Source organism: Trachemys scripta, chromosome 5, assembly GCF_013100865.1.
Source record: "Trachemys scripta elegans isolate TJP31775 chromosome 5, CAS_Tse_1.0, whole genome shotgun sequence".
Classification (NCBI taxonomy): domain Eukaryota; kingdom Metazoa; phylum Chordata; order Testudines; family Emydidae; genus Trachemys; species Trachemys scripta.
The window spans coordinates 132389083-132407023 of NC_048302.1; the positions used below are offsets into that span (position 1 = coordinate 132389083).

General features: G+C 48.8%; 2 protein-coding genes across 5 annotated transcripts in view; both read right to left on the reverse strand.

Moving 5' to 3' along the window:
- The window catches only part of UBOX5 (U-box domain containing 5), a 33357-nt gene extending 25100 nt beyond the window's left edge, over positions 1-8257 (reverse strand). For 3 of the 4 annotated variants that reach the window (XM_034771507.1, XM_034771505.1, XM_034771504.1), the window contains exon 1: positions 4692-4781. In XM_034771507.1, the coding sequence (XP_034627398.1) occupies positions 4692-4767 (76 nt within the window). In that variant the 5' untranslated portion in view covers positions 4768-4781. Of the gene's footprint in view, positions 1-4691; positions 4782-8152 lie in introns of those variants that run through there. The other variant, XM_034771506.1, reaches the window with a different exon arrangement.
- Positions 374-8244, reverse strand: FASTKD5 (FAST kinase domains 5). The gene is made up of 2 exons (XM_034771503.1): positions 8153-8244; positions 374-3214 (listed from the first exon to the last, which is right to left on the reverse strand). Exon 2 carries the CDS (start codon positions 3174-3176, stop codon positions 696-698), a length of 2481 nt encoding a protein of 826 aa, XP_034627394.1. The 5' UTR covers positions 3177-3214; positions 8153-8244; the 3' UTR covers positions 374-695.
- Positions 8258-17941: the final 9684 nt, after the last annotated feature.

The window sequence follows — 17941 nt, forward strand, 5'->3', positions numbered from 1 at the left end:
CATCCCCCTCCTCTCCAGCACTCATGCTGTCAAGCCAGCCCCATACCACTCACCAGCTCCCTCACTTTCGATATAAGCCCAAGAAAGGGGAAGCCCTGGAATCCTTCCCATACATCTGCAAACTAGAAGCACTGGAAGGAGCCAAGGCACAGGGAAGCCCATTTCCCCGACACCCAGACCAGTGTGGTAGGTACCCATGGGCAAGAGGTGTCTGTAGCAGGGGGCACATGCACAATTTAGAATTCACCAATTCTTCTCCAGGTGTCCTGACTGCATTGATACATCTCCCTGAAAGAGGGGCTGGTTTTCACACACTGAGCAACCAAACCCACCGGCTCTCGCTTGAAGGGAAAAGATGTTGTGGATAAAAAAGTATGTTACCAGAGATTTTATTTTTAATAGAATCATTCTGGGATCTCCTTACACAGCTGAACCAGCTTGGGATTTACAGACGTAGATGAGGCAGCAGGATGAACCTGCTAACATGGTTGTCAAGTCTCTGCCTACATGCTCTGCCTGCAAAGCAGCCACCAAAGTAAGTTACTCTAAGAGAGGGACCATTTTAAACAGTGTTGAGAAACAACAGACAGACGCATCTGTATGGCTATTTCACTCTCTATAGCCAGGCAGATTCCCCTTCAGAACTTGATGCAGGCATTAATTTGTCAAACAGCTTTTTGATGACGCTGTTATTCTTAAAGAACCAAGTTGAACACTTTGTGGTGCAGGTAGTTCAGTTTCTCTACCTGGGTCTGTCTGAGCAAAGGAACCCATTCCCAAAAGGGCACCTCGACTACCACATATCCCAGTTTCTGTAGCTGCCTCCTTTTCAAGCTGTGCATTCCCAACAAGTGTTTAGAATCATAACAATAGTGGTTCTTGTTTGACACCTGAATGGCTAGCTTCACGTCTCTGGGCTGTGGCCTTAGCTGGGAGAGACGATTTTCAGGAGAGTGCTTTGGTTTGGTCAAGGCATTAAAAATGGTGTCAGTCAGAGGAATCCCATATGAAAATGGAGAATGATTCCTAATGGGTGGAGCCTGCTTCTGGTCTACTGCCTCCTTCTGGCTACAAGTCTCTGTCTGAGTTTTACTGCCCACAAGTGACTTGCCACTGGACTTCTCCTTCAGCAGCTGATTCTTTAAGTTATATTTGAGACTGACTCCAATGTCTTGCAGTTCTCCTTTAGCTGCTGCGGCAGCTTCTAAGTTAAAAGGTAACGGCTTTCGGTCTTTGCCCAAGTGGACCTCTATATCATTTGATCTAGCGTGAGGCAAAATCATGTGGTTTTTGACATACTGGGGTCCACCTAACATTACCTCAAGTACAGAGAGAGCTTCTGTCACTTCCGGCTTTCCGCAGATTTCCTTCTTCACAGAATTCCACAGCATCTCAGTAACCTCTTGCCGAAACTGTGGCGTAAGGCGATTACCTTTGTAATCTGGACACTCGATCTCTACACTGCCATCAAGAGTGAACAGGTCCTTTTTAAGATCAAATTTATTCTCCCTGGTTAACTGAATAAATTCAGCACTCAGAGCGTAATCTATCAGGTCATCTGGGAATTGCCCAGCAAATGCCAGAGCCAACAAACAGGTGAGGAAATGTTCTGGGAACTTATCAAATTCATACAGCTTTCTGTACATCTGCTCTCTGAGGCTGGAGTAAAATCTCTCTGCATTAGGCGGCTCATAATTCAGGCATCCGAATGACCACAAGAATTTAGCAACATCTTTGCTACGGCAATACATCACCCTGGAAGATACCGAAAAGGCTGCTGCATTCATAATCCCTTCATCGAGGTAATGCAAGGCTGAACAGGCAAGAGTTATGTGCATGACACCCTGGATGCCCATAGTACCAATCCGAGGAGGAACGACTTTCCCAAGTTGCTTCAAGAATTCTAAATGAATGACACGAGTATAGCGGAACATCTTAAGTACATTCACTATAGCATAACTGCTCATGTCTGCCAAGTGGCCTGACACCTTGTCTCCAATTTTTCTCATGACATACTCAGAAAAGGCACTCTTGGACTTGAAGAACCCCAAGGAAATGGCGCCCACTTCCTCCAAGTTGAAGGAATTCAAGTACTTCAACACTAAAGTCTCCAACTTCTGCATTAAATCTTGGGGCACTCTCCGGCCTTCACCTATGATATAAATCAACTGAACCAGCTGAGGCAAGGTGAGGTCTTGCCAGTGCAAATTAATATAACTGAAGGAGATCTGTAAATAGTGAGGCACACTGCATCCCAAGCAGCGCAACAGGTCAGCCACCAGCAATACCTGATCCAGGCTCATGTCCCAGACTCGATGGCAAATTTCAGTCTCATACACTCTCAGCATGGAGTCGGTTGGTTGAATGCCTAAACGGATAAAGGCCTTTAAAATGTCAGTGAGTTCTGAGATGTTAAACAGCTGGATGTTTTCAACTCCGTAACGACACAGCATCTTAAACTTAATATTGGATATCACCATCACATGCTCCTCCACTGGCAAACAGCTCAGCCTGCAAATATATTCCACAATGGTTCCTGGGATCAGGCTACTCTGAAGTACAGATACTTTATGTAATATCAAGTCACCTTCTTCTAGAGGAAGGACCTGCAAGGTCTCGGACTTGTCATAACTTAGAGATCGGTATTCGGGTCTGTGCTTCTGAAACATTCTGGGGTCTTCCTTAGAGTCATGGGTCTTCACATCAGCATCTAGCAATTTGTCTTCCTGGGGCTCCAGCGTGGCTGGAGGTACTGAGCTGGCCTGTGTGGAAAGAGTTTTATGGAACTCCAGATCCAGCAAGGTGTGTTTTGTGCTTGACCGGCTTTGAGAACAGGTGACGCTGTACGTATTCTGAAACTGCTTAGCACTGAGGCTGGAGAATTCATTTCCAAGTGGCCCTTCACTATCTTCACAGTTTCTAGCAGCATTCTGATGGGATGCGGTTTTGGTTCTTGTGTAGGCCGATGGATTATAAAGTACTCTGTACTCCAGAAGGTTCAGCAATCCGATAGAAGCCGCAGCTTTAGCATCTGTATCACTCACTTCAGGGCTCTCATCCTCCTTTTGTTTTCTACTAGGAATTCTCATCATGGTCCCGCACTTGGTTATAGTTGAAAATGCAACCATGCTGCGAACTCCTCCTGGAAATCTTCGGCATGTTATCATTGTAGCCATGGATCACAACTTACTGGGCTCAGAATTGTCTCCAGGTACTGAAAAAAGGGCAGATGAAGAATGATTGGCTTCCATCTATCATGATGCATTTTTTAAAAACATAACCTTTAACACTATAGTACGTTAGATGGTATGAGACAGTCCTGGTTTCCCACATGGTTCACAAAGAATTACTGAGTATCAGGTGTTTTCCTGCAAGTCAGCAGCTGAGAGTACTGTCCAAAACTACCACACGCAAACTCTACCCAAGATCAATGACCCAAGTTATTTTGCAAAATGGAAGACCTGATGCATTATGGAATTGATAGGATTGGCAATGCAACTGTTACAAGTAACTTATAAAATGGCTCTCACGTTAGGGGAAACATTTCTGTTTCTTCAGTTTGTGAAAGAACCTAAGGTACTTTTAACTCATTTTTAAAACTGATTAGATTTCAAGCTGACAGTGTCCCTTTAACATTTTTATAACTCTGTGTCATCAAAGCTCTAATAATTCCATTAGATTGTGTTTCAGATGACTCAGTTCTATTAAGAAGCACCAGCCAGAACCCCAGTAGTTCTGAAAATGAGGCCCAAGGACAAGCATTGCTCCACAGATGGAAGTATTCTGAGACTACATAATGTAAGGCTGGAGTATTGGGAGGGGAGGTGGATACAGGAGAGGGTGTAGGGGAGGTGGATACAGGAGAGGGTGTCTCTCTTATGAAGTGGTACACAGAATGAAAGCTGGAGTGGCACTAGCTTGCCAGAAGGATTGGCACCCTAGCACCAAAACAAAAGTAAATGGCTGCTGTTAGTGACTGTTAACACTGTTAGGGAAGAAAAGCATGAGAGAAACCCCCCAAGTCACAAGCTGCTGTTACACTATCACACACTGAAAATTAGTACTCAGAAGAACTGTAAGGATACCAAAGAGAGTTCCATTCTTTAGGCCTGGGGAAATTTTCTACAGGTTTAGATGACGTAGTGCTTAAAACGCTAGTCACCACCCGGGGCCTTGGCTAGAAGAGTGCTCTCACCACTGCTACTGCAGATGGAAGGCAACGATGGGAAAATTGCCAAAACAAAAATCTAGTGTAGCCATCCTGGGTAAGCAGCCAATTTAGCCTCTTTAGGATGAGTCAGATGGTGATTAGTTACAGCACCAGGTCACTGCTCTGTGTAATATATACTTCCCCCGCCTTGTGTGGCTAACCCTGAGAAGGTATTAGACAGCCATCTTCTAGCATTTTCAACTTCCTTAAAAGCTCACTCTCTTTCTTTCATTACTTAGAAGAAACATGTGTTGGAACTGCAGGATGCCAAGTAATTAGGGAAGCCAAAGCTCGGTGAAGACACTACAACAGCAACATGTATTAGCTTCTGTGCTCCTCTGCACAAAGGCCTCCGGCCACAGGGACAGTAAGCTGTCATGGATGCCTTTTGACTCTGCATACAAATAGAGCTTCCTGACTGAGGACAAGCATGTCACACCCCATGACAAGAAGAAGAAGAAAAGCCTAGTAAATACTTAACTGAGTTTTATGCAGAATTCCCCAGTGTAGCAGCAATAAAAAAAATAGACCAGTTGTGCCCTCTTACAGTGCTTCATTTATCATGTATCCTACTTTTTCTAGCCATGTTGCATAGGGTGCCTCATTCACGTTTTCTGTTGCTGGAAGAATGGCAACATGGAGGTGGCAGGAGGAGGTCTAGAACAGGAGAGTGCAAAAAGGTGAAAAAACAACTTGGGTGAAGAGATCGAGACCAGAGGAGAAAGCAAAAGAAGAAGGGAAATGTTTATCATGTGAGAAATCAAAGCAAGAAAAAAAGAGATTCTAGAGAAAGAATTAAGGAAAAGATTGCTAGAAAAGAGGACATTTTATTTTTAAAAAAATATTAAAGGGTAGATAAAACTCATTTGCAGCTACTCCTGTCTGATGCCTTATCTGTGTCTAAACCGCATAGGTTAGGGCAATAGCAGTGTTTTTGTCCATGTCAGCACAGCACAAAGTTAGATGTCAGTGCTGGACCCAACACCAGCCTCCTCATAGCAATTCATGCCTTTGGTAGCCCAAGAGAAGATCAGATGAGATCATAATGGTTTCTTCAGTCTTGACGGCTCCAAATCACAGCAACGCATTGTGCTTGGGACTTCGACTAATGCTCTAGAAAGCAACAGCTCATCCTATGTGCGAGAATGCCACCCAATCCCTCTAATCTATCAGACGCTCTGATAAAACAAAACAAAAACAAACAAAAAACCCACCTCCCAGTACACGTACAATAAAAATAAAGCAAATAGCCATTACATATTGGCACAATGCAGGCCACAGCAAATCCACTGTCAACAGCGGGTAGGAATCTTCTCTCTGGCCTTCCCTATCAATGCCTGCAGAACCCAAGATTTCCTTTAAAAACAAAAACATTTTTAGCTCTTAGGGTTGTCAGGGCAACCTGGCATTGAAGTAACTGACACAGAGCCATCCTCCCACATCTCCAGATAGAGAGCCTGGAATGGTAGAAGTATGATTTGTGTAAGGCCCAAAATCTGGCCCCAGGGCGTACCCTGAGTAGTTAGCATGTATGCTGGGAAGCACCTTTGCAGTAAAGGGCCACTCATCTCTGAAACCACCTCCTCTTCCAGAAGTCTGCTGGAGCTTGAATTGGGTGACTTTTGTGGCCCAATATAAGCTAGTCGTTGACTGTCAGACCACTTTAAGTGCAGGATACACAGGTTTCTTTACAGTCTATTTTTTAGTCTATTCTATGTGCTCTATATTAATTATTCCACTAATAGAACACACACATTCATTGATGCAAGGGGTGCCATCGATTAAAAATAAATGAACCTACTTTGCTTTTCTAGCCAAGGATCTCAAAGCACTTTGCTACCATTAGTGAACTAACCTTCAAAACATTCCTATGAGATGGTTATCCCCATTTTGCCCAGAGGAAAGTGAGTCACAGAGCCAGTCAGTGATGTGCCCAGGGTTACAGAGCTCAACAGAATCATGCTAACAACCCTGTTAGAATGGCTTGGTATGAAGCTTTGTAAAACAAATCAGAAGTGCATTGGGAAGTGCTATGTAGAGTTAAGAGTTTATTCACCAGTCCCTTGATTTCAAATCCATGGAACTAGCCCTCCTGAGAGTCAACAGAAGAACATGGAGAAGAGAAAGAAAGAGGAGGGGGAGGGACAATGGACAAGAAATGCCAAGTCTTGAGAGAGAGACACTTTAGAACCTTTCTTGCTCATCACTTAATCTATGTTACTCCCATCTTCGAATCCCAACGACGTGCCAGATGAACTTTCAAGCTAGTCCTTCATTTCCTCCTCCAAATGTATTTTCTTTTATAGATCCCTCTTCCCACCACCAATGACACATGCCAGCCTCAATGCCCTTTGTTCCTTCCTGCTCTCACATCTTTGTACTCTTTCCTATGCTCTTCTCCATATGTAAATGGGCTGCCAACATCCCCTCTTCTCTCCATTCAAATCCCTCCTGGAAATTCACTTCTGCTGTGTCACGTATGAGAAGCAAGTTAAAAAGCAAACATAACTGGACCCCTCAAGCTGCATGCACGTCTTATGGAAGTCCCAAGAGATGACACTGTCCATCTTATCCTTCCTCAGCCCCTTCCTTCTGACCCTCATTTTGTGGGTCATGCCTAATACAGGCTCCAATCCTGCCCGTGGATCTGGACGGGTGGACCCTTGTGGAGCACCAAGGATGATAAAATGGTTCCAATTGTGCAGAACAGGAGCCTAGGGCTATATGTTCTACGGGACAGGAACTGTACCTTTCCTGGAGTCTGAAACATCTAATGCACTTTTGGACACTCAAAAATTACAAATGTACACTTGATAACTAACATTAAGAAATCTTTGTGTCATTCCCGCTTGGAGTACATTTCCCATCACAGTCTCACTGCTATGTATCAAATAAGTTATGTATTCTACACTATGCTAGCCCCATAAATTAAAAATGGAAGGGAAGATATTATCTTCCAACAAATACCAGGAAATTTGGACCCAAATGTTAAAATTAGGTGTGAAATTGCATATTTTATATGGGATTCAGGTTTGGTTAAGAGTATAGCTAACGCCTGTAAAGTGTGTTAAGGACAAAGGAATGACTAAGAAAAGCACCTGCGCTCAGCAGAGCGTCTCCAATTGTGTATTCAGAGTATCTGGAGGGGTGAGAGCTCCAGGGTGTATTTCACACCCAGGAATCATGGAGGATTAGATACAGGTGCCTGCTGCCACCTGGTGTTGAACACGGCAGACACATGAGGGAACTTGCAGGCTACACTTTGGGCAGAAAAGCTTGAGATTGGCAGTGTGTGGGGTCACCTAGGATGACCAGACAGCAAATGTGAAAAATCGGGACAGGGAGTGGGGGGGTAATAGCAGTTTATATAAGAAAAAGACCCCAAAATCGGGACATCTGGTCACCCTACGACCCCAGGAGCACCTGACCCACCCTACAGAAGGCAGCATGAGCAGGCGACCAGGCATGAAGGACACACGGAGGAAACTGCCTGAGCGAGAGGGGCATTTAAACGTGTGCCCCGCCTGGCCAGGACATCTGTTCGCGTGTCTGCACATGCACGGGGCACAGGCAACACGCAGGAGGCGGCAGCAGCACCTGTGCAATGTGTGTGTGTGTGTGCGTGCGCGTGCACGCGAGGCACGCCTGCCCAGTGCACACGCAACACACGGGGAGCAGCAGCAGCGCGCACACACACACACACACACGCGCCCGTTCAGGAGGCAGGGCACGCCCGCCCCCCACGCACCGTGCACGCGCTGGAGGGAGGCGTGTGTCCGCCCGCCCGCGCACGCGGAGGGAGTGGGGGGGCCCGAGAAGGGCCCGGCGGGCGGTGACAGGGACACTCGCGGGGCGCGAGACGGGGACCGGCCCCTCGCGGGGGACAGGCGGCGGTGGGGGGTCCCGGCCTCTCCCCGGGCCGGGTTCTCTGCCCGCACTCACCGGGGCCGCGCCGCTCGCTGTCTCCGTTGCCGGGTCTCGCCCTTCTGTTTGGAATCACCCTGCCCCGTCGCCGCCGAACGCTTCCGGTCACCTGACCCCTACGCACTTCCGCCGCGACGGGAGGCGAGCGGGGCCAGGCCGCGCCTGTAGTGGGAAGCGCTGTGCCTGCGGCGTCGGCGTGGGCCCGCCAGAGGGCGCTCGCTCCCCGCACGGCCGACTCGGCCCCGCCCACCCCCTCCCCGGGGCCTGCGCTTGTGCCCGGCCGCTGGGCAGAGACCGCGCTGCGCACCTGGCTGGGGGCATCGGCGCCAACGGGGGTCACGCCCCTGCCACCAGTTGTCATGCCAACGCCACCCGATGTCATGCCTTTGCCACCTGTTGTCATGCCAATGCCACCTGATGTCATGCTCTGGCTCCGTGTTGTCATGCCAACGCCACCTGATGTCACGCCCTTGCCACCTGTTGTCATGTCCCTGCCACCAGTTGTCATGCCAACGCCACCCGATGTCACGCCCTTGCCATCTATTGTCATGCCAATGCCACCTGATGTCATGCCCTTGCCAGCTGACATCACGCCAGCCTCATGCTAACACCAACATGCCAGTGCCATGCCATTGCCATGCTTTGTCACGCCTCAGCCATGTGGAGTAACGCCAGGGATCGGCACCACCATGTTGCGCGACGGACACTTGACAAAATTACCCACCATCTGGGCTAACACTGGCATCACGCTAGTGCTACATAGTGTAACGTTTCTGCCACCTGGGGGCATGCCAGTATCATGCCAGTGCCACATGGTGTCACACCCCCTGCTACCTGGGGTCATGGCAGCATCATGGCACTACCACACAGTGTCACACGTCGTTCCACCATTGTATGAGGTCAAAAAATGTTATTAAAGCTCCCGTGTAATGTTGCTTCATTGATGTGTGGCTAGTATAAGTCACTGATCACAGGGTATATTCCTGTATTAATCTGCAGCTATGGGGGAGCCCTGGACATCCATCTGACAGTCATAACATGCAACAACTATTGCCGTAGGGGAAACCAGCCGCTCCAGACAGATGTGTTGCCTTTTCTGGGGCTAGGACAGGCCGCATTAGCCTTGTGCAGCTGTTGCCTCTTCCAGCGGCAAGGCCAGGAGGAAAAGTCTAACTGCGGCTCGTGCTGGGTCTGAGGCTGTCAGACCGCGCCAGGGACTTCGGGGTTTTAAATAGAAATAGCAACTTCAGGCCTCACTGTTCCCAGTGTACAGTCAGTTCGGCAGCAGCCCCCTGGGCAGTGGGGCAGAAGGGGATCTTGAGCAGAGCAATTCACCCGCTGCCATGTGAAATAACTAGGGTAGAGAGCAGCTGTAACGTGACCAACTGGACGATGGCTGAAGTGCTCAGGTCGCTGGGAATTCGGTGTTACATGTCACCCGTTCACTTACCGTGTGACGTCCCAACAGGTGTATGTGAGCCAGGAGCGGAGTATCGGGGGGATCAGACCTGCTCTTGTGTGTGTGTTGTAATGAACCACCTTTGTGTGGATGAATGAGTGTGCCAGCCCACAGGCAAGATAAGGGCTCTACTATTGGGGGTGAATCCCAGCTTCCTGGGTGTGTGTGAGATTTCCCCAGTCGTGTTCCAGAACACAGGGCCGGCAAACGGACCAACATTTCAAATTCATTTCAGGGAGACTTGTGACCCTCCCTGATAAGCTCCCCCATGACCTGTGCTCCCTGTCCCTCCAACCCTCTTCAATCCAGCCCCCAGGCCTGTGCTCCCCAATTTCCCCGACCTTCACCGATCCACTCCCCCTGCCTCCCGACCTTCACTGATCTGACCCCCTGCCTCCCGACCTTCACTGATCTGACCCCCTGCCTCTGCTCCCCAACCTCCTCTGACATTCACTGATCCACCCCCACATCCTGTGCTCCTCCTCTGAGCCTCACCAATTCACGCCCCCATCCTGTGTTCCTCCCCCAACCCTCACCGATCCACCCCCCGATCCTGTGCTCCTCCCCCAACCCTCACTGATCTGACCCCCCCGCTTGTGCTCCCCAACCCCCGACATTCACTGATCCACCCCCCATCATGTGTTCCTCCCTGACCCTCACTGATCTGACACCCCCGCCTGTGCTCCCCAACCTCCCCTGATCTTCACCGATCCAACCCCCATCATGTGTTCCTTCCCCAACCCTCACCGATCCAACCCCCCCATCCTGTGCTCCTCCCCTGACCCTCAACGATCCAACCCCCCCATCCTGTGCTCCTCCTCCAAACCTCATGGATCCAACCCCCCCAACCTGTGTTCCTCCCCCCAACCTTCACCGATCTGACCTCCCAACTTGTGTTCTTCCCCCGACCCTCAGAGATCCAACTCTCCCCAGCCTGTGCTCCCCGTCCCTCTGACCCTCTCTGTTCCAGCTCCCCATCCTGTGCTTCCCTTCCCTATGCATTAGAGTCAGTGTTCGAATTCAGGGATTCCTGTCACCCAGTCTCGTGCTCTGGTTCCCATTTGTTCTAATTGCTTTGTTTGATGCATGCCATTCATTTATGTGAGTGTTGCTTCATGCTGTAAACACTGTGCCCACCTGGGACGTTGCATTTTCATGATGCTGCACACCCCAGCCATGCAGAACTGGGGACAGACGTCAGCTCCATGAGCACAAGCCCCTACCACTTGAAATAAAGGAGGGCACCATCAGCAGTATTGGCTTATGACACACAGTAGAGCAGTGTCTGTGCTGTTGTTATAAGAACCCACAGAAGTTCAGTGGTACTCAACCTTTTCTGTACAGGGATCCCTTTCCCACCTACTTGGGATCTACTCAGGATCCATCTTCCATTTAGCAGTGGAGGAAGACCAAGATGGTTGCGATCCCCTGATACCTCTTCATGCTGCCTGCCCTGTTGATTACCCAGCCAGCAATGGTGGCAAGTGGGCTGAGGCGAGAGAGCCCTCTGCTAACTCCATGGGTAGAGCAAGAATATTTGATGGTTCCTCCAGGTGACTCTGGGAAACCCCTCATCACTCTTGCTCATCTCCGTGTAATGGGATTTGGAAGTTCTTGCCTGAGCGTCATGGCTGAAACACAGCAGTAGCCGGGGTGCAAGAACCTGTCGGCTTTAGTGACTTATCCCTTACCACAACCCAGCCTCTCCCACCGCATCGTTATTCATCATATGCTCACAGGCCCACGTTTCCGGAGCCGGGGCAGATAGGACAGTGTAAGGCAGAGGCCAGGACACTGACATGACAAGCCGCACCCTGGAGTTTCTATTCAGCCTCTGGAACATTCTGTGTTCAAGCACTGGGCTCCCTCCAGCTCCATCTGAGCAGAACAGGACTTCTGGCAGCTGGGGGCGGGGTGGGATTTCAAAGACATTCAGGGGATTGAAAATCACCTCCTCAAAACCTGTGCAGAAGAGGTGGGGCGTCAGGCAATGCCGCAGCAAACTGATGATGGCAGGTTAAGCAGCCCATTCATCTGATCCCCTCCCATCCTGCTGTTTTATTGTTGGAATCCCATCAGCTTAAGACCTAGGGCCTTGGCTACACTGACGCTGTACAGCGCTACAACTTGCTGCGCTCGGGGTGTGAAAACGCCCCCCCCCCCCGAGTGCAGCGAGTGCAGCGCTGTAAAGCTCATTAAGGTCCTGATCCTGCAGTTGGATCCACGCAGGCCTGGCCCTGCGCCCACCCACAGCCGTAATCACACTAAAAAGGGAGTGGGGGTCCTTTCTCCCCCAGGGCAGTGATGGCAGGAGGTTGCTTGTAACAGCTGTCAGACAGAAACATGCATTGAAGGCGTAGGGTCTCTCTTGGAGCCTGGCTGGAGTGTAGCAAAGGTGGGAAAGGAATGAAGAAGCTAATAAATAACCCTATTGAAATAGCAGGCGGGAACCTCTCCAGAACAAACATTCCAGGACCCTCCCAGTGCTCGCAGCTCCATGCTCAGGCTCTCAGGTGGAACAGAGGAACAATGATCACTTTGTTAATCCCTTGGTGTCAAATCCAGTTACTTTGGCCCCTCACTACCTCTACCTGTCCCCTGTTTTGCTTTGACCATCCAGCTGAGACATTACTGGTGTCCAGTAGCCGGCCGGGTGGTCAGCCTCAGAAACAAGGATGGAGGCGCACATCAGACCTGCCATCTGGGGCAGAAGGTGGAGCTAGGCCTGATTAGGATTAGCTCTACCTGGTCTGGATGATCCTCCTCCTTGCTCCAGTGCCCCTATCTGTCCATCAGGGAAGGACGGGATAGCTGGATGCACAGACACAAATAGGAGTTAGGGGCTCGGCTTTCAATGGGAATTGGGTGCCTAACACCCAGTTGTACTTTGAAACTCCCTTAAGGATTATCCAGTAACCAAATGGTTAATAATATACTCTCCCACCCAGTGCATGAAGACCCCCTTCTATTACTGTGACAAATCCATTCATTGAATGAAAGCCAGCAAAACCCAGACTGCCCCAAGCTCACAGCAAGCTGAGGTGAGAGTTTCTTTCTTTTGTGATTTCTTTTTAAAACCTCTGTGATCTTCTCCCACCCCAGACACAGCCGCCGAGGTCTGAACGCCGAGTGCTTCTGAGCATTTGCTCCCACTGCCCCTTTCCATGGACGAAAATACAGACCAGCCAGAAACGGAGATTCTTAAAAGGGGCCTTTCTCCATTTTATTTTGATGGAATAAAAATCCTTCACAGTCAGATAGCGATATAGAGAGATAGCTAGAGATACGTATACATATAGATCTTTACATATATATATATACACCTATCTCTATATGGACATATCTATATATGTACATTGTAGAAAACCCAAAAGGCAGCGACTCGTCACAATGTTATAACCCGATGGAGATGTACAATAGACTAGTTGTTGATTGTGAAATGTGCTAGAAGTTTAACAATAGGTTTCTAAATGGATACATCTTTGCTGTACAAAAAGTCAATTTTTTTTTTTTAAATTTCTTTTCTTTAAAGACATTTACCAGAGGCACAGTTAATGCGACGGTGTCTGAATGGGGACATGAGCCACACCTAGGCCTGTTTTAATGAATACTTATTCTTTTGAAAGTATTGGTTTTCGAGGATGTTTTTTCCAAGTCTTGCTAGACTGAGTTCAGAGAGACCCATCCACAGTCAACGCGGAACACAGGGGAACAGTTTAACGTCTGGTTTGAATTCACAGTAAGAGCAGATAGCGAGGGAGACTTTGAGAAACACAACACACAAGGTCAGGACTTATGTTTACAGTAGGGCCATCCCAAGTGCTGCCTGCGGGTCTATGCGGATTCCAACAAAGCCGCCTGCGGCTAACCCAACCCCTACCGCCGGCAAGGCCAGGCTCCAACCTGTTCAGCTGCGAGGTTTTTATTGCTGGTGAACCCAGACAACATGTTAGGCCTGATCCTCAGCTGGCCTAAATTGGCATCTCTCCACTGAAGTCAACAGAGCTACGTGGATTGCCAGCAGTTGAGGATCTGGCTCCTGGTTCCTGTAAAGGAACAGACACCAGACAGAGTCAAGCAAATAAGCTGTGGGGATTTAGTTTTGATTTAAAAAACCCAATGTAAATGTAAAGGCAGGTTGGACACACTCCTGTCAGGTCACTTGTCAGGGTCCCACATGCTTGGGTGCTCCCAGTTCAGAGCTTTTAGAAGAGCAAATGTCAGACTTTGAGAAGATCTGAGGCAGTGCAAATGAAAACGCCCTTCAGAGGTTCCAGCTCAGAACCTGACTCCACCATCGCATGGTAAGAAACTGCTTAGGCATTTGGTTTGCTCAGCACACTACTAGGGTGTGGCATTTTGCACCAGTGGGGTAGATCTGCCCATGTGGTTTTGTCCCTCCAGTCATCCGAAAGGAGTCAAGGTGCTATGCCGATAGACTAGAGAAATACAGTGTCTTCCTAAGAGATGGGCCCAAAACGATACTCTGGATCCAAACTGCCCATACTTGGATTCTGACCAAGTTTGGATCCCAGTCCAAAATTCAGAGTTGCCCCGGTCTCTGTTTGGACCTGAATGTAGCCTGTAAAAGTACAGACACAACGGTTGCCAGTGGGGATCAAACTGGTACCTTCAATGCCATAAACACAAGCCCTACACCTGAGTTAAAGGACTCTTTCTGTCAAGAAGTAGAAAGTTGTTATAGTTGCAGGGGCCAGCCCCTAGAGGGAGACATGATCATGCATACTAGGGGCCTGATTCACAGCCCAGGGAAGGCAATGGAAAGACTCCCACTTACTCAGATGGAGTTTGAACCAGGGCTTGGGCCAATGTATCTTTGTAAGGGAAAGCCAAGATTGATTTCTTCTGAGACAATAACCATTCAAATCCAGAAAAGTACGATCCTTGCTCTTCAGGCCTGACACTGAGCCAAGCTACGGATTTTATGATAATCTCTTTGGATATTATTCAAGGATTTATGATCTAAACGAACAGACTCACCTACCAATTTCATCCGTATCCCCAATGGCCCCAATAAACTGCCATGTGTCTAACTTAGCTCCGGAACCCTGTATTCCGTTTGATCTGCTAAGGGAGGTCTCCATTAACAAGCTGGCATTTGCTAATAGTTCCCACACTGCAGGAGCCATGACTGTCATTGTTTCCCTCTTCTACTCAGACCAAGAGTGATCTGTGGGCCCTGTGAGGGGGTGTGGCAACAGCTGTGTATATATGTAACAGCTGGCAAATGAAGTTCTAAGGGATCCCTCCCTCACTTGCTGCTCTGCGGCGTGTCTGAGGTGTTGCTGAGGTGGAGTCTGCACTGCGGCTTGTTGCTAGGTTTGGAACGGTTTTCCAGCATGATTGCAGCCAGTTGTAACACTGCAGTTGTAACACTGTTTTGAGCCCCCCAACTAATGCAGTGACAAGCCATGCGACAATTGCGCATGCTAGGCAAATATAGGCAGAGCATGAGAACTAGATTACTTGGGAGCTAGTCCGGAGCATGTTATTGGCTAGCACAAGTTGTTCCAAGAAATATCTGCGCACACTGGCCGGGGAAATCATGGGGATCAATAAATGTGCTGGAAACCAGGTGACAAGCATAGCTCCCAGAGAGGCAATCCTGAATTGGCCGGTAGCTAGCATAGGTCAAGCTCTAAACACAGATGGGGATGAGAAGGGCAGATCCTGCTAATAATTTCATGGCAAAGGAGCTGTCAAAGGCAGCTGATTACTAACAGAAGGTGGTTCCTAAGAAAAGATGGGCAATATTTCCTTAATAGTGGAAGATCCAGGCCCTTCTGCGATCCCCTGTCCAGCAGGCACTGAGACTCACCCTGCCAGGGGCTGACTCCGGCTGGCTTGCCAAGCCAGTTGCTAGGAGTTCCAAAGGGAAGGGGAAATGGAGCGATGGCTCCTTGGTGCAACATCTTTCAGGGGTGCTTGCACGGTCCCAGGCAATGTGCAGGGGCGACTTCCATGGTGTTTGGAGAAGGGCCCTGGTGGCAAATGTCCTGGAGGGGCAGAAGTGGTCATGTGCGCGGATTTTATATCTTAAGCTACAGGGATAAAAACAGGAGAATTCTTCGCACTGTATCAAATCTGGGGCTAACCAGGCCTTCACTGTTGTCACTGTGCTGCATATCCTGGCTGCCGAAACCCACCCCAGCAGCTCGGTTCCTCACTGCTTGAGCTAATGGCCTCTCGCCACGGGGTGCAAACAGCATAGGTCCCATAGCGGAGTTGAGCAGTTCAAATTCCATCCAGCAGTGGGCAGTAGTTCACACACATTAGCCTGATCACTACAGAGCACACTGGCATGCCCCTTGTGCCAACCCATGGCCTGTTGTGGCCTTGAGCCCCACCTCAATCAGTGAGACGTTACTACCTGTAGGAAGTTTATTCTTTGTGAGGGACATTTAATAAGTTCTCTCCTTTGAGGCGAGGGGCACAAGGGGGCAGGGGGGAAAAGCTGTTCTCTTTGTTCTCCCATAGCACTTTCAAAAATAGGTCTATTTTTCGAACCCCTTTCAGCTGGAGATCTCAGAGCATCTTACAAACAGTAAAGAATGAACACCATTCTGAGACAGGGAAGGATTATTATCCCCATTCTACAGCTGGGGAAACGGAGGCACAGAGACATGCCAGGACTTGCCCAAGATCATTTAGCAAGTCAGCAGCCATGTTGGGAACTGAATCCAGATCTCCTTACTGCCAGTCCCAATCGTTAATCACTCAACTGTGCTTCCTAGGGCTGATGAGAATAACTAGGTCGGCAGAGAAATACACGAAGGGAAAACCTATGAGTCTCATTTCACTACATGCTGCAATTTTTCCTTTATGGAGCCCAAGTTCGGGCTCAGCGATGGGAGCATCTGTCACTCCTGAGTTAAGATGGGCTGAGTCTAGCCAGACATGCCAAGCAGGGATCATGAATAAAGGAGTCTGACTTCAGGTTTTGCCTCTGAAATGTTTTATTCCCTAATAACCTGGGCATTAAGGAGCTATTAGGGATAGAGATAAAGTGACACTCACAGGACCCAGTGCTGCTGCTAACTGTTAGCCTATGATAAACAAAGTTGTTTAGATTCCTAATCCACCTCCCACTGAAGTCCACGGAGTCCGTGGGAGTTAAATGGCACCCTTCATTTGGCGTAGGCCAGTTCTATAACCCTGCACTCATACAGCCCCTGAAATCAAAGGATCTCAATGTGCTTTTGCAGGTGGAGTTTCTGGGGAAACAGAGACAGAGAGATGAAGAGACTTGCCCAAGTCAGCACTAGAACTGGGAAAAGAACCAAGATCTCTCAACTCCCTCTCCCCAGTGTAGAGGAAGTTTTGATCAATGCTTATTTCCTTAATAGACTCTGAGCCCTTTTCCAGTGGACAGATTCTCCTCTGCAAGCCCACACCCAATGCCCTAGCATCGTCTACCATTTGAAATTATAGAAACACAGAATCGTAGAATATGAGGGTTGGAAGGGACCTCAGGAGGTCATCTAGTCCAACCCCCCACTCATAGCAGGACCAATCCCCAACTAAATCATCCCAGCCAGGGCTTTGTCAAGCCCGATCTTAAAAACCTCTAAGGATGGAGAATCCACCACCTCCCTAGGTAACCCATTCCAGTGCTTCACCACCCTCCTAGTGAAAAGGTTTTTCCTAATATCCAACCTAAACCTGCAACTTGAGACCATTACTCCTTGTTCTGTCATCTGCTACCACTGAGAACCGTCTAGATCCATCCTCTTTGGAACCCCCTTTCAGGTAGTTGAAGGCACCTATCAAATCCCCCCTCATTCTTCTCTTCTGCAGACTAAATAATCCCAGAAATTATTGAAGGAATAATGAAGGAAATAATGAAGGAAACCATTCCAAACCCGTAATTCAAACACCCTAACTTGGCCTTTGGTCATGATGGCCCTGGGCTCATCATCTCAAACAAGCTATAAAGTGCCATCAGCAGAAGGAAATCCTGGAGCATACTGGATCATTAGCCATGTTTACGTCCATTGAAGCCAGGTAGATGGGGTAATAGGGCTGGTGGCAGAGTTCAGCAGTGGGTTTCCTAAGAGGCTATCCCGATTTGAGCATTTCTTCTGAGCATCCAAGTCTCAGAAAAATGGAGGGAGCTTCACGGCTTTGCCGAGGTGGGCTTTGTGGAAGGCTCGCGCCAAAGCAACAACAGGAAGTCAACATCTCAGGTTCCCCACAGGACTATCAATGGGCAGAAGGAACACACAGATAAACAGGACAGCAAGGGATGTGATCCAGGGAGATGGAGAACACCTCCCATTCCTACTGGAGTCAATGGGGATTTGAGCACCTTGTAGGATCAGGCCTGT